A 22,339-nucleotide genomic window follows, 5' to 3' on the forward strand; every position below is an offset into this window, starting at 1 on the left:
CATTTTTAGGGCTTTATTTTTGTAAATTTATAGCTCAGTTTTGCTATTATAGAAAACAGTATGCTGCAGATCTTGCTGCATATATATTTATTTACTTGATGGTTATCGAGTATTGATTTCTAGAAGTGGAATTGTGTCAAAGCATGTGAAATCTTAAAATGGACCCATTTCTACCACCTTTTTAAGAAAAAAATCTTACACTTTGTGTTCTGGTCATGTATGTGCACATCTTTATCAGCACTGTTTGGGTATTAATCTTTGACAATCTGATAAAAAAATAAAAATGATACTTTTTAGCAATCTTTGTTACAGTGGTTAATATTTTTTTATGTGTTTTTTGGTCTATTTGTATCTTTCGCCCAGTTTTCTTATGGGCAAAAAAAGTCTGTGTTTTTCTTTTTGATTGTAAAAACTATGTCCATACTGAATGTAGAACATTTTGATTCTTGCTGGTATTTTTCCATTTTTCTTTCAGAAGTTTTAGATATTATATATGGACATCTAAAAAGTTTTACATGTAGTAAAATCCATTACTTGTTCAGAACAAACCAGTTTATAGGTTTGATGTGATCCAATCAAAATGCCACCGGTACCTTTCACTGAATTTTATAATCATTTTCTCCAGTTTGTCTGTAAGAAGAAACATAGGTGGGCTTCCGTGGTGGCGCAGTCCACCTGCCACTGCAGGGGACACGGGTTCGAGCCCTGGCCCGGGAGGATCCCACATGCCGTGGAACAACTAAGCCCGTGCGCCACAACTACTGAGCCTGCGCTCTAGAGCTTGCGTGCCACAACTACTGAAACCTGCACGCCTAAGAGCCCGTGCTCCACAACAAGAGAAGCCACTGCAATGAGAAGCCCATGCACCACAACGAACAGTAGTCCCCACTCGCCACAACCAGAGAAAGCCCGCACACAGCAGTGAAGACCCAATGCAGCCAAAAAAAAAAAAAGAAAAAAACAAACATAGGAGCTTAGTCTTAAAAGAGTAATGGGGGGAGGTACTTAACTTTACCATGTTAGGTAATAGCAATTAAAAGTGGGATGTTGGAACAAGAATGATTTATACTTGGAACAGAATAATGTTCCAGAAATACATTCTTTATATTTATGAAACTAGTATATGATAAATGAAATATCTATGTAAACAGTTAGAAAGAAGAAAACTAATGTAATAGTAAAGGAGGCAGAATAATATGGGTCAATCCTGCAGTACAGTTCTTGTAGTATCTTTTGTTTGAGTTGGTGGGGGAAATAATTGAGTGGAAAGAGGTAGATATTTTTCTCTGAGCCACACTGATACAAAGTCAGTTTGGAGTATGAGTCTATTACCATGACAACTTATTTTTGAAATCAGAAGAGATTTGATTTTGTAGTATTATATGGCTGGGCTGGTACAACAATCAAAGATTGTATAGTGGATTTGCTTCAGAATGCATCTTTTGACCCTTCTTTCATGATCTAACAAAGATTAAGCTTTCCCTCATGAGTGTGTGTGTGTGTGTGTGTGTGTGTGTGTGTGTGTTTATAGGTATGTATATAAAGGTAGAAATATTAGAGAAGTATGTATACACTGTAGACAAAATAGGTAAGCAGAACAAGAGGCAGATAAAAATATTCTTATAACCTAGTTGCAACCTCTTTTATTTGTATATTCCACAAAAAATAGAATCATTGTATAAATATTGTTTATAATCTTTTTCTACTTAACACAGTATGAAAAATTTCAAGCTAAATATCTGTAAAATTTTTAAAATTAGTATTTCTCTCTGTTAACATGTTTTTCAAACGTCTTCAATCTTATTTTGCCACTGATGAATTCTTAATTACTTGGGGATTAAGATGGCACAAAACTGAAAGAATAATGGTAAAGGGCATAGTTGTTGTTTTGTTTTGTTTTTGTTTTTTGTTTTTTTTTGGAGAATGGGCTGAGAAGGGGCACCGGTGGGTGTGAGCAATCGCTTAGGAGGCCATTACAGGAGTCCAGGCGAACTTGGATTCAAAAGGTAAAAAAGGTTACGAAGCTGCAAAGAGCTGCTGTTATCATTATGTTTGTATTTATCCGTCGGGGTCTGGGCAGGAAAGAGATTGCACAGTCAAATGGGGTAGTCTGAACAGGGTTTAATAAAGGGACTACTTCTGAAGGTGAGGCAGGAGCTAGGGAAATGAATAGGGTGCAGTACCCCGGTGGTTGCTTCCACCACTAGGACTGAAGGGGCAAGTGAGGGAACAGTTACAGAAACTCACAGGAGCTGTGGCCTTCAGCAGAGGGATGCAGCCAACTCCCAGGGCCCAGCAGGAATAAACATCCCAACCTTATTGTCCGCCTGTTCTCCAGCATCTGGCAGTGTTCTCCACCTGATTTACCCAACCAGCCACGGGGCAAGGAGGAGGCTGTTGATGCTGCCCGAGAGGGCAGGCTCTCCGGGGTATAGAGCGAGGTGGAGGAGGGTAGAAAGTGGATCTCAGGGGCAAACAAATCTTGCAACATCATACGGATCATGCATTTTTTCCCTCTCATCTCACACTCCTTCCCCTGCCACCACCAATGAAATGATAAATTCTTTGTAGGTGGAGATTATTTTCTTTCTTTTTAAAAAATGTTTATTTTATATTGGAGTATAGTTGATTAACAATGTTGTGTTAGTTTCAGGTGTACAGCAAAGTGATTCAATTATACATATATATGTATCTATTCTTTTTCAAATTCTTGAAGCTCGCAGTGACCAGTAACTTCTAATGTACCTGACAGACACAGAGGAGAATAGAGTGAAACGATCTATAACTAATAGGTTTATTCTTTGTGATATTCCAGCAAACAGAGTATAGGCCTGAAAGTAGATCCATGATTATAGGGAGAAAGATCTGCTTTCTTTTGAGCCTCTTGCTTTTCTAGCAAATATAATTTTTTTCTTTTCTACTTATACATTAATTTAAAAAATCACTTGAAAGCCAGTGTTGAATGAAGGTAGTTATTAAAGTGGAAAGTTTACATAGGTTCTCTGAATAGGCATGAAACACCCAATTTCAAACAAGGAAAGCCGTTGGTAATTTTAATGTTCTTGTCAATTAGTGACAGAGGTTAGGAAGACAGGAGTGATGAATGCTTTGGAGATTGAAATAATAGCAAGGCTTTCGATAAAGAATTTGTTAGGGAGTACGTAGAAGATCTGGTGAAGTTAAATTCCTAAATGCTCATGCAATTCATTGTAGTTTTACTATAAGCTATGGCTCAGAGATTGCATACTTTTGACCTTAGGACACCTGTCTCATTGTTAATATGTGGGTGCCTGCAAGGATTTGAGAGATGCTGGAACATGATTTTTTCTCCACTGTGATGAAGGGTTCAACCCAGTAAATCCTAGGGAGGACTATTTTTCCGCACTTGGTACTTAAAGGAGGATGCTGTTGAGTATTTGCTGTTTCTTAACATTTTCCAAATCTGTATGGCATTAAATGGTAGAAGTTGGTCTAACTGCTTTGTTATTTGTGTTTGTTCAGAATTTTGTTTTCCATGGGGAATTTACAACATTTGCAGAAGATTGAATAATGCTACTACTATTTAGAAATATAGCCAAATACTTTAATAAGAGCATATTAATTACCAGTGTCTTAGTCCAGTTCAGACTGCTATAAAAAAAATATTATAGACTGGGTAGCTTAAATAACAGACATTTATTTCTTGTAGTTCTAGAGGCTGAAAAGTCTGAGATCAGGGTGCTAGGATGGTCAGGTTTGGATGAAGCCCCTTGTCAGGGTTGCAGACTGCCGACTTCTGTGTCCTCACATGGTGAAAGGGGAGAGGGATCTCTCTGAGGTCTTGATTTATAAGTGTACTACTCCCATACATGAAGGAACCACTTTCATGACCTAATCACCTCCCACAGGCCCCATTTCCAAATACCATCATACTGGGGATTAGGTTTCAACATAGGAATTTTGGGGGGACACAAGTGTTGTCTTTAGTAACCAGTAAGCAAATTTGATATCTTCAGTAGAGATTAAATATATACATATATATGTACACATACAAATAGGCTCATGCTATTCACACACACACACACACAATTTTATAGCGTGGGCTTTTTTTTTTTTTCAACAGTGGAAAGGCTGATATTAGGTAGTATATATTCCTCAGTTTCATCCTTTGCATTTTTATGCACATTGTAGAATCAGTTTATTGATTTCCACAGAATGTCTATTGGGGTTTTGGTTGAGATTGCATAGAATCTAATGATCAATTTGGGGAAAATCTGTATCTTTATACTGTTGAGTCTTGGAATTCATGAATAGGATGTATGCCTTCATTTATTAGACTTTTACTATAATGTCATACAGTTTTCTGTATAGAGTTCTTCCATATGTCTCTTAGATTTATTTATAGTTACTTGACATTTTTGATGCTGTTATAAATTGTATATTCCTAAAACATTTCATTTTGTAGTTGTTTGTTCCTATATAGACTTAAAAAAATTCATATTGTATCTAGTGACCTTGCTACACATTGACATATTTTCTGTGTTGGTTTATGTCTAGGTACTTTGGGATTTTTTCAGGCCTGCAGATAATGATACTATTATTTCTTTGTTTCTAATCATTATACCTTTTATTTCTTTTTCTGCTTTATTTGCACAGGGTGGCCCATCAGTGTAATGTTGAATAGAAATGGTAGTGGACATGCTCTTCTTATTCCTAACCTTAGTGATAAAATGCTGAGTATTTCACTAATATATATGATGTTTGCTATAGATACATTGTACATAACCTTCATCATATTAAGGAAGTTCCCTTCTATTCTTAGATTATTAAGAATTTTAGTCACGAGTAGACATTGAGTTTTATCAAATGCCACTTCTGCATTTATGGATATGATCATGTGATTTTTTTTCCCCCTTTATTGATTTTTTTAACATTAAACCAATTGCGCTCTGGAATAAACCCAAATTGGTCATGGTTATTCTTTTTATATATAGTTGGATTTGATTTGCTATTTATTTATTCATTCATTCATTCATTCATTCATGCATGCATGCATGACCACATGGCTTGCGGGATCTTAGTTCCCCGAACAGGACTCGAACCTGGGAATCATGGCAGTGAAAGTGCCGAGTCCTAACCACCGTACCACCAGGGAATTCCCAGTTTGCTTTTTATTTTTTATTTATTTTTTAAAATTAATTAATTAATTTATTTTTAACATTTTTATTGGGGTATGATTGCTTTACCATGATGTGTTAGTTTCTGCTTTATAACAAAGTGAATCAGTTATACATATACATATATTCCTGTATCTCTTCCCTCTTGTGTCTCCTTTCCTCCCACCCTCCCTATCCCACCCCTCTAGGTGGTCACAAAGCACCGAGCTGATCTCCCTGTGCTATGCGGCTGCTTCCCACTAGCTATCTATTTTACATTTGGTAGTGTATATATGTCCATATATACACTACCACTCTCTCACTTTGTCCTAACTTACCCTTCCCCCTCCCCGTGTCCTCAAGTCCATTCCCTAGTAGGTCTGCGTCTTTATTCCTGTCTTGCCCCTAGGTTCTTCATGACGATTTTTTTTTTTTTTTTTTTTAGATTCCACATATATGTGTTAGCATACGGTATTTGTTTTTCTCTTTCTGACTTACTTCACTCTATATGATAGACTCTAGGTCCATCCACCTCACTACAAATAACTCAGTTTCGTTTCTTTTTATGGCTGAGTAATATTCCATCGTATATACGTGCCACATCTTCTTTATCCATTCATCTGTTGATGGACACTTAGGTTGCTTCCATGTCCTGGCTATTGTAAATAGAGCTGCAATGAACATTGTGGTACATGACTCTTTTTGAATTATGGTTTTCTCAGGGTAAATGCCCAGTAGTGGGATTGCTGGGTTGTATGATAGTTCTATTTTTAGTTTTTTAAGGAACCTCCATACTGTTCTCGATAGTGGCTGTATCAATTTACATTCCCACCAACAGTGTAGGAGGGTTCCCTTTTCTCCACACCCTCTCCGGCATTTATTGTTTGTAGATTTTTGATGATGGCCATTCTGACCGGTGTGAGATGATATCGCATTGTAGTTTTGATTTGCATTTCTCTAATGATTAATGATGTTGGGCATTCTTTCATGTGTTTGTTGGCAATCTGTATATCTTCTTTGGAGAAATGTCTGTTTAGGTCTTCTGCCCATTTTTGGATTGGGTTGTTTGTTTTTTTTTAAAAAAGATTTTCTATCTGTGATCATGAGACAGATTGGCCTGTAACTTTCTTTTCTTATAATGTCTTTGTCAGCTTTTATTTTCATGCTGAGTTAAAAATGAATTCTCTTTTCCCTATTTCCTGGAGGGATTTATTTGTGGTTGGTGTTTCTTCTCCAGGTGTTTGGACAAATTCGCTGGTAGAGTAGTCAGGACTTGGTATTTCATTTGTGGGAAAATTTTAATTACAGATTCACTTTTGTTTAATAGATACAGGACTATTCAGGTTTTTAACTGCTCTGTCAGTTTTTGTAAAGTTGATCTTTCTACAAATTTATCCATCTATTCTAAATTTTCTAAATTTTTGTTATAAAGTTTTATCTAATGTCCTTTTATACATCATTTAATTATTAATTACATTAATGTTTTTATTGCTGATACTGATAATTTATACCTTTTCTCTCTCTCTCTTTTTTTGATCCGTCTTGCCTACGTGTCTATCAGTGTTAGTATTTTCAAAGAATTAATTTTAGATTATAAGGCTTAGTATGTGATAGTGTACCTCCTTTAAGATTGACAAGGCTTTTCTTGGTTCTTTGTATTATGTAAATTTTAGAATCATTTTATCAGTTTTCTAAAAATAAAAGTATGTGGGATTTTGATGAGTATAGATTTTCTCTGTTGTACATTTGCTTTTTACTTCATTAATTTTTGTTTATTTTTATTATGGGGATTCTGTTTTTCAAAGCATAATCATATTTATTTGGTGATCCTTTTAAAAATATCTATTTGTCTGTTTATAGTAGATAATAAGCTTCTAATGTTCATTTTTTCTTAATTGATACATACTTGACCAGAAAGAACAGGCAAACACAAGATATGCTGAGGGAGAGAGAGAGGGAGACTCTGTTTACAGAAATGTTTTCACATACATGCATGCATGCACACACCTCTAAGTAATAGTGATTCTGCCAAAGTATACTTCAGTGTTCTGAACCATTTAATATTACCTTTCAAAATATAGATTAAGTTGAAAGAGACTTACATATTTGAAAAATGAATTAGAAGGGAGAGTATATACTTAAGAAAATTTAGTGCTTAATTTCATTGACACTGACCCTGTCCCAGTATTTTAAAATGCTAATTGACATGTTTATCCTTGTTTTTCTAGTGATATGCAGCTTTCGAGGATCTGTCCCTCAAGGGTTGGTCTTAGAAATAGGAGAAACAGTCCAGATTCTTGAAAAATGTGAAGGTAAGTGGACCCATAAATTGTAAAACACAAATGGTGATCATTTTTGGCAGTATGATATGCATTTATTTTGTAGTACGAGGTTATAAGCAATCATTTTGAAGCCGTAATTAATCACATTATGATACACTGCTATAAAATCATTCCTGATCTATGTTTAGCATAAAGGATGAGCTATTTTGGCTCTAATCTAAAAGTGGCAAATAACTATTGTTGGCTGTCAGAACATGATTTTTTTTTTAATTTTTAAATTTTATTTATTTTTTTATACAGCAGGTTCTTATTAGTCATCAATTTTATACACATCAGTGTATACATGTCAATCAGAACATGATTTTTACATACTATTTCAAATACTTATTTTTGATTTCCTACAATCAAATAGATAATATTTACTGATTATCTGCATTTGAATAGAGTTGAATTGTAATCAGTTCATTTGTATGTTTCTGTCTGATTGGCTGGACATGATCAGTCGTAATTAAAACAAGGCAGTAAATGTGCTCAAATGAAGTTTGGCCTGACTGTCTTCTTCTGTGATATATTTGGGTATTTCTGCTATAATATTTATGCATTATTGAAAAATATCACGTTCTTCAAAATTATGCACTGAAATCAGCAAGATATGTGGAAAAAATACAGTTCCGGAGAAATCACCCAAAATCAGAGCATGGACAAAAACAAAATTGATACCAAAACTGATAGCAGTTCAGCATGACTAGAAGCCACCTCAAATTATATAACAGAGTAGAAATGTTGGTATGTGGGCATGGAGGTAGTACACATGGAAGTAGAACTCTGATCCAGTTACTGTTCAGATGGGTATGAGAGTAAGTGCAACCTACTATAACCCAGGAACTGTTTAAGTTGGGGAGTACACTTTTCTGGAAAGGGAGCTCTAGTGCAGGATGCATTTTAATAATTTTCTTAAAGCAGAAGTATAAATAAAAACCCCTTCATGATAAAAAACTCATAGCAAAATAAGAATAGAAGGGAATTTTCCTAATCTGATAAAGGATATCTAAAAGCCTACAGCAAACATCATATTCAGTATTGAAATATTGAAAGATTTCCCACTGAGATCTAGAAATGAGACTATTATAAATTAAGACATTGTGGTTTGGGGGCAAAGACAGAATAATGAAACAGAGGGTCCAGAAATAGACCATCATGTTTATCATCCAGTGATATATGAAAAAGGTGGTATTGCAGTGCAGTGGGGAAATGATGTCCTTTACAATAAGTGATGCTGGGCTGATTGGAATGAAAAATGGTGGCCTAGTCAATAAATGGTATTGGGTCAATATTGAAACCAATGAATCGTGAACCTGACTTCACAGCATATACTCCAGATTCAATTCCAGATGGATGGTAGAATGTGAAATGTAAAACAATCATGCACCTTAAAGGAAGCATAGGAAAATATCCTTTTTGACCTAGGGGTAGACAAAGATTTTTTATTGATAAGTTGTACTTTATTAAAATGAAGATATGTTGTTCAAAAGATATCATTAAGGAGAGGGAAAAGACAAGTCACAGAGTGAAAGAGCTATTTGATAAAGGACTTGTCTTCACATGGTATTTGTCTTTCTCTTTCTGACTTCGCTTAGTATGATAATCTCTAGGTCCATCCCTTTAGCTGCAAATGGCATTATTTCATTCTTTTTTATGGCTGAGTAATATTCCATTGTATATGTATACTATGTCTTCTTTATCCGTTCATCTGTTGGTGGACATTTAGGTTGTTTCCATATCTTGGCTATTGTAAGTAGTGCTGCTGTGAACATAGGGGTACGTGTATCTTTTCGAATTATGGTTTTCTCCAGATACGTGCCCAGGAGTGGGATTGCTGGATCATATGGCAATTCTACTTTTAGTTTTTTGAGGAAGCTCCATACTATTCTCCATAGTGGCTGCACCAATTTACATTCCCACCAACAGTGTAAGAGGATTCCCTTTTCTCCACACCCTCTCCAGCATTTGTCAGACATCTTTTCTGACTTCACTGGTAAGAAATTAGGAATTAACTGCAAGAAGAAAACTGAAAAAAAAAACCCCACAAACATATGGAGACTAAACAACATGCTACTAAACAATCAATGGGTCATTGAAAAGTCAAAGAGGAAATCAAAAATTACCTGGAGACAAGTGAAAATGGAAACACAGTGATCCAAAATCTGTGGGATGAAGATAAAATAGTTCTAAGAGGGAAGTTCATAGTGATACAAGCCTACTTCATGATACAAGAAAAATCTCAAACAATCAAAATGTACATTTAAAGAAACTAGAAAAAGAAGAACAAGCAACGCCCAAGGTTAGTAGAATAAAGGAAATAAAAGATCAGAGTGGAAATAACTGAAATAGAGACTAAAAAACAATAGAGAAGATCAGTGAAACTAAGAGTTAGTTCTTTGAAAATATATACAGAATTGATAAACATTTAGTTAGATTCATCAAGAAAAAAGGAGAGAGGGTCCAAATAAATAAAATCAAGGATAAAAGAGGAGAAGTTACAACCAACACCATACATACAGAAGATCATAAGTGATTACTATGAATAATTATACACTAATAAAATGGATAACATAGGAGAAATGGATAAATTCCTGGAAACGTACAAATTCCCAAGACTGAATCAGAAAGAAATAGAAAATATGAACAGACTGATTACCAGTAATGAAATTGAATCAGTAATAAAAATCTTCCAACAAGCAGAAGTCCAGGACCAGATGGCTTCACAGGCGAATTCTACCAAACATTTAAAGAATAGTTAACACTTTTCTTTTTCAAACTATTCGAAAAAATCAGTGAGGAAGGAACACTTCTGAACTCATTCTATGAGGCCAGCACATCCTGATAACAAAACCAGAGACATCACACACACACACAAAATTACAGACCAGTATCACTGATGAATATAAATGCAAAAATCTACAACAAAATATTATCAAATCAAATTCAACAATACATTAAAAGGATCATACACCATGATCAAGTGAGATTTATCCCAGGGATGCAAGGATGGTACAATATCTGCAAATCAATCAACAAGATACACCACATTATCAGATTGAAGAATAAAATCATATATCAATAGATGCAGAAAATGCATTAGCCAAATTCAATGTCTGTTTATGACAAAAACTGTCAACAAAGTAGGTATAGAGGGAACCTCCCTCAACATAATAAAGGCCATACATACATTAAATCCCACAGGTAACATCATACTCAATGGAGAAAGTCTGAAGGCTTTTGCTCTAAGATCAGGAGTAAGACAAGGATGCTTACTTTCACCACTTTCATTCAACATAGTATTGGAAGTTATTGCCACAGCAGTTAGGCAAAAAAAACAAAAACAAAAAAAGGAATCAGAATTGGAAAGGAAGAAATAAAACTGTCATTGTTTGTAGGTGGCATGATACTATATGTAGAAAACCCCAAAGACTTCACAAAAAAAATTGTTATTCAGTAAGTGAATTGTTATTCAAAAACTGACTTCAATAAGTGACTTCAGAAAAATTGCAGGATACAGAATTAATGTATAAAGGTCTGATGCATCTCTCTATTTTAACAACAAACTATCAGAGGAATTAACAAAGTGATCCCATTTATAATTGCATCAAAAAGAGTAAAATACCTAGGAATAAATTTAACCAAGGAGGTGAATGACCTGTACTCTGAAAACTATGACATTGATGAAAGAAATTGTAGACAAGACAAACAAATGGAAAGATGTACTATGTGCATGGATTGGACAAATCAATATCATGAAAATGACCATACTGCCCAAGGCATTCTACAGATTCAGTGCAGTCCCTATCAAAATACCAAAGGCATTTTCACAGAACTAGAACAGATAATCCTAAAATTTGCATGGAACCACAAAAGACCCTGTATAGTCAAAACAATGTTGAGAAGGAAGAACAAAGCTGGAGGTATCATGCTCCCAGGCTTGAAACTGTACTACAAACATATAGTAATCCAAACAGTATGGTACTGGCACAAAAACAGACACATAGATCAATGGAACACAGTAAAGAGCCCAGAAGTAAACGTATACTTACATGGTCAATTAATCTATGACAAAGGAGGCAAGAATATACAGTGGAGAAAAGACAACCTGTTCAATAAATAGTGTTTGGAAAACTGGACAGCTACATGCAAAAGAATCAAACTGGACTACTTTCTCATACTATATACAAAACCCCCCCTCAAAATCAGTTAAAGACTTAATTGTAAGACATGAAACCATAAAAGTCATAGAAGAAAATATAGATAGTATGCTCTTTGACATTGGTCTTAGCAGTATCTTTTTGATCTGTCTTCTCAGGCAAGGGAAACAAAAGCAAAAATAAACAAATGGGACTACATCAAACTGAAAAGCTTTTGCATAGCGAAGGAAACCATCAACAATACAAAAAGCCTACTGAATGGGAGACTATATTTGCCAATAATAGATAAGGGGTTGATATCCAAAATATATAAAGAACTCTTAAAACTCATTGTCAAAAAAACCCAAACAACCCAATTAAAAAGTGGGCAGAGGACCTGAGTAGACATTTTTCCAAAGAAGACATACAGATGGCCAACATGCACATGAGAAGATGTTCAACATCACTAAACATCAGGGAAATGCAAATTAAAACCGTAATGATACCACCTCACAACTGTGAGAATGGCTGTTATAAAAAAGACAAGAAACAACAAGTGTTGATAAGGATGTGGAGAAAAGGGAGCTATCGTGCACCGTTGATGGGAATGTAAGTTAGTGTAGCCACTATGGAAAACAGTATGGAGATTCCTCAAAAAATTAAAAATAGAACTACCATATGATCCAGCAATTCCATTTATGGGTCTTTATCAGAAGAAAATGAAAACAGTGTTTTGAAAAGATATATGTACCCCTATGTTCATTGAAGTACTATTTACATTAGCAAAGATATGGGAGCAATCTAAGTGTCCATTACTCTGGGATATTACTCAGCCATAAAAAAGAATATGATCTTGCTATTTGTGACAGCATGGATGGACCTAGAGGGTATTATGCTAAGTGAAGCAAATCAGACAGGAAAAACAAATATGGTATGATGTTACTCATATGTGGAATCTAAAAAAGAAAGAAGAAAAGAAACAAAACAAGACAGGAAAAGACTCATGGATACAGAGAATAAACTGGTTGTTCCCATAGGGGAGGCGGTGGAGGGACGGATGAAATAGGTGAAGGGGATTAAGAGGTACAGATTTCCAGCTATAAAATAAATAAGTCATGGAGATGTAATGTACACATAGGGAATATAGTCAATAATATTGTAGCAACTTTTTATGGTGATGGATGGTAACTTATTTTGGTGATTGTTTTATAATGTATAAAAATATGAAATCACTATGCTGTATACCTGAAACTAATATAATATTATATGTTAATTATAACTCAATAAAACAAAATAAGACAGTTCAGTAGAAAAATGGGCAAAAGGCTTGGATAGGCTCCTCACAAAACAGATATTCTGATGGTTCATAAACATATGGGAAGGTATTTAGTCTCAGTCATCAGGGAAATGCAAATTAAAACCACAATGAGATATCACCACACAGCACTAGAATGACTGAAGTTCAAAACACTGGCAATACCAAGTGCTGGTAAGGAAGTGGAACAACTGATACTTCCATACACTGCTGGTGGGAGAGACAACGGCTTAACTACTTTGGAAAACTCTTTGGCACTATTTACAAAAGTTGAATGTATGGGTACCTTATGATCCAGCATGTCTACTCATAGGTGTAAATCCAACAGCAAAATACATATGTAAAATGTTAGCAGCTGTATTCATAATTGCTGTGAACTGTAAAAAAACAAACTGCTCATCAGCAGTAGAATGGGCAGATAAATTATGATATATTCAGATAACTGAAAGTGACACAAGAAGGAAAATGAATGAGTTATTGCTACACACAACAATACAGATGAACATCACAGGTAGAATCTTTACAAAAGGAGGCAGATGTAAGAGTTCATGCTGTTATGGTTTCATGTACATAAAATACAGAACCAGGTAAAACTAATAGCTGGTGATGTTTGTCAGAGGGTAGTTAGATAACCACTTTTATATCTGGCTTTTTAAATCAAGAACATATCTGTGATATCGTTGTGTGTAGCAGCAATTCATCCATTTTCCTTTATTTATCACATTCAATTTGAAGGTGTGTCTGTGTGTGTGTTAGTGACTGTAAGAGACATGAGTGGCTTTGGGATGCTGCTAATATTTTATTTACTGGGTGGGATGTTTGTCTTACATTGTGGGCAGAATAAAGAAGAACTGCAGTGTTTTGACTATTTTTCTTAAAGAGTTTCAAGTAGTCCTTTTGTTTTCAACCCCATACCACACCTAGACCTTACATTTTCCCCTATTTCCCAGCTTTGTTGAGATATAAATTGATATATAACATTGTATAAATTTAAGGTGTACAGTGTGATGATTCGATATACATATATATTGTGAAATGTTTACTATTGTAAGGTTAGTTAACAAATATTTTACCTCACATAATTACCATTTTGTTGTTATGGTGAAAACATTAAAGCTCTACTCTCACAGCAATTTTTTTTTAAGATTTATTTTTTATTTATTTATTTTTGGCTGCATCGGGTCTTAGTTGCAGCATGCAGGATCTTCATTGAGGCATGTGGGATCTTTCGTTGCAGTGCGTGGGCTCTTCATTGTGGGGTGCGGGCTTCTCTCTAGTTGTGGTGTGCAGGTTCTCTCTTCTCCAGTTGTCTCACAGCAATTTTTAAGTATACAATACAGTATTTTTAACTGTAGTCACCATGCCGTACATTACATCCCTGAAACTTACTCATCTTATAACTGGAAGTTTGTAACCCCTTGACTAACATCTCCCCATTTCTCCTACTACTCAGCCCCTGGCAACTATTGTACTCTCTGTTCCTGTGAGTTTGGCTTTTTTTTTTTTTTTTTTTTTTTAAAGATTCCACATATAAGTGAGATCGTACAGTGTTTGTCTTTCTCTTTCTGACTTATTTCACTTAGCACAGTGCCCTCAGGATCCATCCATGTTGTCTCAAATGGTAAAATATCCTTCTTTCAAGTGGCTGAATAATATTCCATTGTGTTTGTGTGAGATATATCTATATCTAGCTCACATTTTCTTTGTTCATTCATCTGTCTATGGACACAGGTTGTTCCCATGTCTTGGCTATTGTGAGTAATGCTGCAGTGAACATGGGATATCTTTGAGATAGTGATTTGATCTTCTTTGGATACATACCCAGCGGTGGGATTGCTGGATTGTATGGTAGTTCTAGTTCCTCAGTTTTTTGAGGAACTTCCCTATTGTTTTCCATACTGACTCTACCAGTTTACATTCCCATCACCAGTGCACCAGGGTTCCTTCTCCACATCCTTCTCAGCATTTGTTATCTCTTGTCTTTTTGATGATAGCCATTCTAACAGGTGTGAGATGATATCTCATTGTGGTTGTGATTTGCATTTCCCTGATGGTTAGTGATGTTGTGCACCCTTTTATGTACCTGTTGGCCATTTGTATGTCTTCTTTGGAAAAATGTCTATTCAAGTCCTCTACCTGATTTTTAGTCGGTTTGTTTTTTGCTATTTGAATTGTATGAGTTCCGTATATATTTTGGATGTTAACTCTTTATCAGATAATATGGTTTGCAAGTATAATTGACTCTTGAACAACATGGGTTTGAACTGCAAGGATCCACTTATATGCCAGTTTTTTCAGTAGTGCTTATTACTATAGTATTACACAATCCTTGGATGATTGAATTTGTGGGTGTGGAACCACGGATACGGAGGAGCCACAATATGGAGGAACTGCATATGTGGAGGGTTGACTGTAAGTTACGTGCACATTTTCGACTGCATGGAGGGTTGGCACATGCCATGTTAAACCCCATGATGTTCAAGGGTCAGTTGTATTTTCTCCTACTCCAAATGTTACCTGGCCATTTTGTTGATTATTTCTTTGTTGTGCAGAGGCTTTTTAGTTTGTAGTCCCACTTATTAATTTTTGCTTTTCTTGTTTGTGCTTTTGGCACTATATCCAAAAAATAATTGCTAAGACTAATGTCAGGGTACATTTTCCCTATTAGGAATTTTATGGTTTCAGGTCTCACTGTTTAAGTCTTTAATCCATATCAAGTTAATTTTTGTGAGTTATTTAAGATAGGGGTCCAATTCTTTTGCATGTGTATATCCAGTTTTTCCAACACCATTTATTGAAGAGACTGTCCTTTTCCTATTGAGTATTCTTCAGTCTGTTGCCAAATATTACTTGACCATTTATTCATGGGTTTATTTCTGAACTCTCAGTTATTCTTTTGTTTTTTGTTTTTTTTGCCTCCAACTTTGCCCTTTCTCAAGATTATGTTGGCTATTCAGAGTCTTTTGTGGTTCCATATGAATTTAAGGATTGTTTTTTCTATTTCTGTGAAAAATGTCATTGGAATTTTGATAGAGATTGCATTGAATCTATAGGTAGCTTTGAGTAGTATGTGTATTTTATTAATATCAATGCTTCCAATCTATTGACACAGAATATTTTTTCATTTATGTATGTTCTTCTTCAGTTTCTTTCCTCAGTGTCTTATAGTTTTTGGTGTATAGATCTTTTACTTCTGTGGTTAAATTTATTCCTCTTTTTATTGTTTTTGATGCTATTGTAAGTGGGATTGCTTCTTTTTTTTTCTATCTTTAAAAAATTTTTTTAAATTAAAAAAATAAAAAAAATCTTTTATTGGAGTATAGTTGCTTTACAATGTGTTAGTTTCTGCTGTACAGCAGAGTGAATCAGCTATATGTAGACGTACATCCCCTCTTTTTTGGATTTCCTTCCCATTTAGGTCACCACAGAGCATTGAGTAGAATTCCCTGTGTTATACAGTAGGTTCTCATTAGTTATCTGTTTTATACTAGTAGTGTATACATGTCAATCCCAAACTCCCACTTCATCCCACTTCCCCCTTCCCCCCTTGGTATCCATACTTTAAAAAAAAATAATAATTAATTATTTATTTATTTTAGGCTGCATTGGGTCTTTGTTGCTGCACGCAGGTTTTCTCTAGTTGCAGCGAGCGGGGGCTACTCTTGTTGCCGTTTGTGGCCTTCTCATTGCGGTGGCTTCTCTTGTTGTGGAGCACGGCCTCTAGGTGTGTGGGCTTCAGTAGTTGTGGCTCGCGGGTTCTAGGGCGCAGGCTCAGTAGATGTGGCGCATAGGCTTAGTTGCTCCATGGCATGTGGGATCTTCGTGGACCAGGGCTTGAACCCGTGTCCCCTGCATTGGCAGGCGGATTCTTAACCACTGCGCCACCAGGGAATCCCCTATTTTTGTTTTTATTTTCATTACTCTAGGAGGTGGATCAAAAAAGATCTTGCTGCGATTTATTTCAAAGAGTGTTCTGCCTGTATTTTCCTCTAAGAGTTTTATAGTGTCCAGCCTTACATTTAGGTCTTTAATCCATTTTGAGTTTATTTTTGTGTATGGTGCTAGGGAGTGTTCTAATTTCATTCTTTTACATGTAGCTGTCCAGTTTTCCCAGCATCAGTTATTGAAGAGACTGTCTTTTCTCCATTGTATATTCTTGCCTCCTTTGTCATAGATTAGGTGACCGTATGTGCATGGGTTTATCTCTGGGCTTTCTATCCTATTCCATTGATCTATATTTCTGTTTTTGTGCCAGTACCATATTGTCTTGGTTACTGTAACTTTGTAGTATAGTCTGAGGTCAGGGAGCCTGATTCCTCCAGCTCCATTTTTCTTTCTCAAGATTGCTTTGTCTATTTGAGGTCTTTTGTGTTTCCACACAAATTGTAATTTTTTTGTTCAAATTCCGTGAAAAATACCATTGGTAATTTGATAGAGATTGCATTGAATTTGTAGATTGCTTTGGGTAGTATAGTCATTTTCAGAATATTGATTCTTCCAATCCAAGAACATGGTATATCTCTCCATCAGTTTGTGTTGTCTTTTATTTCTTTCATCAGTATCTTATAGTTTTCTGAGTACAGGTCTTTTGCCTTCTTAGGTAGGTTTATCCCTAGGTATTTTATTCTTTTTGTTGCAGTGGTAAATGGGGTTGTTTCCTTAATTTCTCTTTCTGATCTTTTGCTGTTAGTATATAGGAATGCAAGAGATTTCTGCGTATTAATTTTGTATTCTGCAGCTTTACGAAATTCATTGATTAGCTCTAGTAGTTTTCTGATGGCACCTTTAGGATTTTCTATGTCTAGTATCATGACATTGGCAAACAGTGACAGTTTTAGTTCCTCTTTTCCAACTTGGATTCTTTTTATTTCTTTTTCTTCTCTAATTGCCGTGGTGAGGACTTCCAAAACTATGTTGAATAATAGTGGTGAGAGTGGACATCCTTGTCTCACTCCTGATCCTAGTGGAAATGCTTTCAGTTTTTCACCATTGAGAATGATGTTTGCTGTGAGTTTGTCATATATGGCCTTTATTATGTTGAGGTAGGTTCCCTCTATGCCCACTTTCTGGAGAGTTTTTATCATAAATGGGTGTTGAATTTTGATGAAAGCTTTCTCTGCATCTATTGAGATGATCATATGGTTTTTCTCCTTCAGTTTGTTAATATGATTTATCACATTGATTGATTTGCGTATACTGAAGAATCTTTGCCTTCCTGGGATAAACCGCACTTGATCATGGTGTACGATCCTTTTAATGTGCTGTTGGATTCTGTTTGCTAGTATTTTGTTGAGGATTTTTGCATATGTTCATCAGTGATATTGGCCTGAAGTTTTCTTTTTTTGTGACATCTTTTTCTGGTTTTGGTATCAGGGTGATGATGGCCTCGTAGAATGAGTTTGGGAGTGTTCCTCCCTCTGCTATATTTTGGAAGAGTTTGAGAAGGATAGGTGTTAGCTCTTCTCTAAATGTTTGGTAGAATTCACCTGTGAAGCCATCTGGTCCTGGGGTTTTGTTTGTTGGAAGATTTTGAATCACAGTCTCAATTTCAGTGCTTGTGATTCGTCTGTTTACATTTTCTATTTCTTCCTGGTTCAGTCTCAGAAGGTTGTGCTTTTCTAACAATTTGTCCATTACTTCCAGGTTGTCCATTTTATTGGCATAGAGTTGCTTGTAGTAATCTCTCATGATCCTTTGTATTTCTGCAGTGTCAGCTGTTACTTCTCCTTTTTCATTTCGAATTCTATTAATTGGAGTCTTCTCCCTTTTTTTCTTCATGAGTCTGGCTAATGGTTTATCAAGTTTATCTTCTCAAAGAACCAGCTTTTAGTTTCAGTGATCTTTGCTATCATTTTCTTCATTTCTTTTTCATTTTCTTCTGATCTGATCTTTATGATTTCTTTCCTTCTGCTAACTTTGGGGTTTTTTTGTTCTTCTCTCTCTAATTGCTTTAGGTGTAAGCTTAGGCTGTTTATTTGAGATGTTTCTTGTTTCTTAAGGTAGGATTGTATTGCTATAAACTTCCCTCTTAGAACTGTTTCTGCTGCATCCCATAGGTTTTGGGTCATCGTGTTTTCATTGTCATTTGTTTCTAGGTATTTTTTGATTTCCTCTTTGATTTCTTCAGTGATCTCTTGGTTATTCAGTAGTGTATTGTTTAGCCTCCATGTGTTTGTATTTTTTACAGATTTCCTGTAATTGATATCTAGTCTCATAGCGTTGTGGTCAGAAAAGATACTTGATACGATTTCAATTTTCTTAAATTTACCAAGTCTTGATTTGTGACCCAAGATATGATCTATCCTGGAGAATGTTCCATGAGCACTTGAGAAGAAAGTGTAATCTGCTGTTTTTGGATGGAATGTCCTATAAATATCAATTAAGTCCATATTGTTTAATGTATCATTTAAAGCTTGTGTTTCCTTATTTATTTTCATTTTGGATGATCTGTCCATTGGTGAAAGCGGGGTGTTACAGTCCCCAACTATTATTGTGTTACTGTCGATTTCCCCTTTTATGGCTGTTAGCATTTGCCTTATGTATTGAGGTGCTCCTATGTTGGGTGCATAAATATTTGCAATTGTTATATCTTCTTCTTGGATTGATCCCTTGATCATTATGTAGTGTCCTTCTTTGTCTCTTGTAATAGTCTTTATTTTAAAGTCTGTTTTGTCTGATATGAGAATTGCTACTCCAGCTTTCTTTTGATTTCCATTTGCATGGAATATCTTTTTCCATCCCCTCACTTTCAGTCTGTATGTGTCCCTAGGTCGGAAGTGGGTCTCTCATAGACAGCATATGTACGGGTCTTGTTTTTGTATCCATTCAGCCAGTCTATATCTTTTGGGTGGAGCATTAATCCAGTTACATTTAAGGTAATTATTCATATGTATGTTCTTATTACCATTTTCTTAATTGTTTTGGACTTGTTATTGTAAGTCTTTTCCTTCTCTTGTGTTTCCTGCCTAGAGAAGTTCCTTTAGCATTTGTTGTAGAGCTGGTTTGGTGGTGCTGAATTCTCTTAGCTTTTGCTTGCCTCTAAAGGTTTTAATTTCTCCGTCGAATCTGAATAAGATCCTTGCTGCGTAGAGTAATCTTGGTTGTAGGTTTTTCCCTTTCATCACTTTAAATATGTCCTGGTACTCCCTTCTGTCTTGCAGAGTTTCTGCTGAAAGATCAGCTGTTAACATTATGGGAATTCCCTCGTACGTTAATTGTTGCTTTTCCGTTACTGCTTTTAATATTTTTTCTTCGTATTTAATTTTTGATAGTTTGATTGTTATGTGTCTTGGTGTGTTTCCCTTTGGATTTATCCTGTATGGGACACTCTGTGCTTCCTGGACTTGACTGACCATTTCCTTACCCATATTATGGAAGTTTTTAAACTATAATCTCTTCAAATATTTTCTCAGTCCCTTTTTTTTCCTCTTTTTCTTCTGGGACCCCTATAATTCGAGTGTTGGTGCATTTTATGTTGTCCCAGAAGTCTCTGAGATTGTCCTCAATTATTTTCATTCCTTTTTCTTTATTCTGCTCTGCGGTAGTTATTTCCACTTTTTTATCTTCCAGGTCACTTATCCGTTCTTTTTCCTTAGTTATTCTGCTATTGATTTCTTCTAGAGAATTTTAAATTTCATTTATTGTGTTGTTCATCATTGTTTGTTTGCCCTTTAGTTCTGGTTCCTTGTTAAGTGTTTCTTGTATTTTCTCCATTCTATGTCCAAGATTTTGGATCATCTTTACTATCATTACTCTGAATTCTTTTTCAGGTAGACTGTCTATTTCCTCTTCATTTGTTTGGTCTGGTGTGCTTTTACCTTGCTTTTTCATCTGCTGTGTGTTTCTCTGTCTTCTCATTTTTCTTAACTTACTGTGTTTGGGGTCTCCATTTCGCAGGCTGCATGTTCGTAGTTCCTGTTGTTTTTGGTGTTTGCTCCCAGTGGGTAAGGTTGGTTCAGTGGGTTGTGTAGGCTTCCTGGTGGAGGGGACTGGTGTCTGTGTCCTGGTGGATGGGGCTGGATCTTGTCTTTCTGGTGGGCAGGACCACGTATGGTGGTGTGTTTTGGGGTGTCTGTGAACCTATCATGATTTTAGGCAGTCTCTCTGCTAATGGGTGGGTTTGTGTTCCTGTCTTGCTAGTTGTTTGGCTTAGGGTGTCCAGCACTGTAGCTTGCTGGTCGCTGAGTGGAGCTGGGTCTTAGCGTTGAGATGGAGATCTCTGGGAGAGCTTTCACCGTTTGCTATTACATGGGGCCAGGAGGTCTCGGGTGGACCAGTGTCCTGAACTCGGCTCTCCCACCTCAGAGGCTCAGGCCTGACACCCGGCCAGAGCACCAAGACCTTGTCAGCCACATTGCTCAGAAGAAGAGGGAGAAAAAGAAAGAGAGAGGGAGGGAGGGAGGGAGGGAAAGAAAGAAAGAAAGAAAAATGGAAAAAATTATTAGAAATAAAAAAATTAAATATAATAAGAAAAAGAGAGAAAGAAGAGAGCAACCAAACCAAAAAAAAAAAAAAATCCACCAAAGATAAAATCTCTAAAAACTATTCTAAAAAAACAAAGAAAAAAACAAAACAAAACCAAAATGGACAGTCATAACCCTAGGACAAATGGCAAAAGCAAAGCTACACAGACAAAATCACACAAAGAAGCATACACATACACACTCACAAAAAGAGAAAAAGGAAAAAATAATATATATATATAAAATAAAAGAAAGAGAGCAACCAAATCAATAAACAAATCTACCAATGACAATAAGCTCTAAATACTAAACTAAGGTAAACATAAAACCAGAAACAAATTAGATGCAGAAAGCTAGCCCCAAGTCTACAGTTGCTCCCAAAGTCCATCACCTCAATTTTGGGATGGTTTGTTGTCTATTCAGGTATTCCACAGATACAGGGTACATGAAGTTGATTGTGGAGATACAATCTGCTGCTCCTGAGGCTGCTGGGAGAAATTTCCCTTTCTCTTCGTTGTTCACACAGCTCCTGGGGTTCAGCTTTGGATTTGGCCGCGCCTCTGCGTGTAGGTCACCTGATGGCGTCTGTTTCCTACCCAGACAGGACAGGGATAATGGAGCAGCTGATTAGGGGGCTCTGGCTCACTCAGGCCCGGGGGAGACAGGGGTATGGAATGCGGGGCGAGCCTCTGGCGGCAGACGTTGCAATAGCCTGAGGCATGCTGTGTCTTCTCCTGGGGAAGTTGTCCTTGGATCCCGGGACCCTGGCAGTGGCGGGCTGCACAGGCTCCCAGGAGGGAAGGTGTGGATAGTGACCTGTGCTTGCACACAGGCTTCTTGGTGGCTGTAGCAGCAGCCTTAGCATTTCATGCCTGTCTCTGGGGTCTGCGCTGATAGCTGCAGCTCGCGCCCGTCTCTGGAGCTCGTTTAGGCGGTGCCCTGAATCCCCTCTCTTTGTGCACCCCGA

The 22,339-nt window shown here is 36.3% G+C and overlaps 1 protein-coding gene across 5 annotated transcripts in view; it reads left to right on the forward strand.

The window, feature by feature from the left end:
- DOCK3 (dedicator of cytokinesis 3) overlaps window positions 1-22,339 on the forward strand; it is a 384,123-nt gene that overhangs the window by 32,179 nt on the left and 329,605 nt on the right. For all 5 annotated transcript variants that reach the window (XM_059939761.1, XM_059939763.1, XM_059939762.1 and 2 more), the window contains exon 2: window positions 7,364-7,447. In XM_059939761.1, coding sequence (XP_059795744.1) covers window positions 7,364-7,447 — 84 coding nt within the window. The remainder of the gene's footprint in view (window positions 1-7,363; window positions 7,448-22,339) is intronic.

This window comes from Balaenoptera ricei, chromosome 11 (assembly GCF_028023285.1).
Source record: "Balaenoptera ricei isolate mBalRic1 chromosome 11, mBalRic1.hap2, whole genome shotgun sequence".
Lineage (NCBI taxonomy): Eukaryota > Metazoa > Chordata > Mammalia > Artiodactyla > Balaenopteridae > Balaenoptera > Balaenoptera ricei.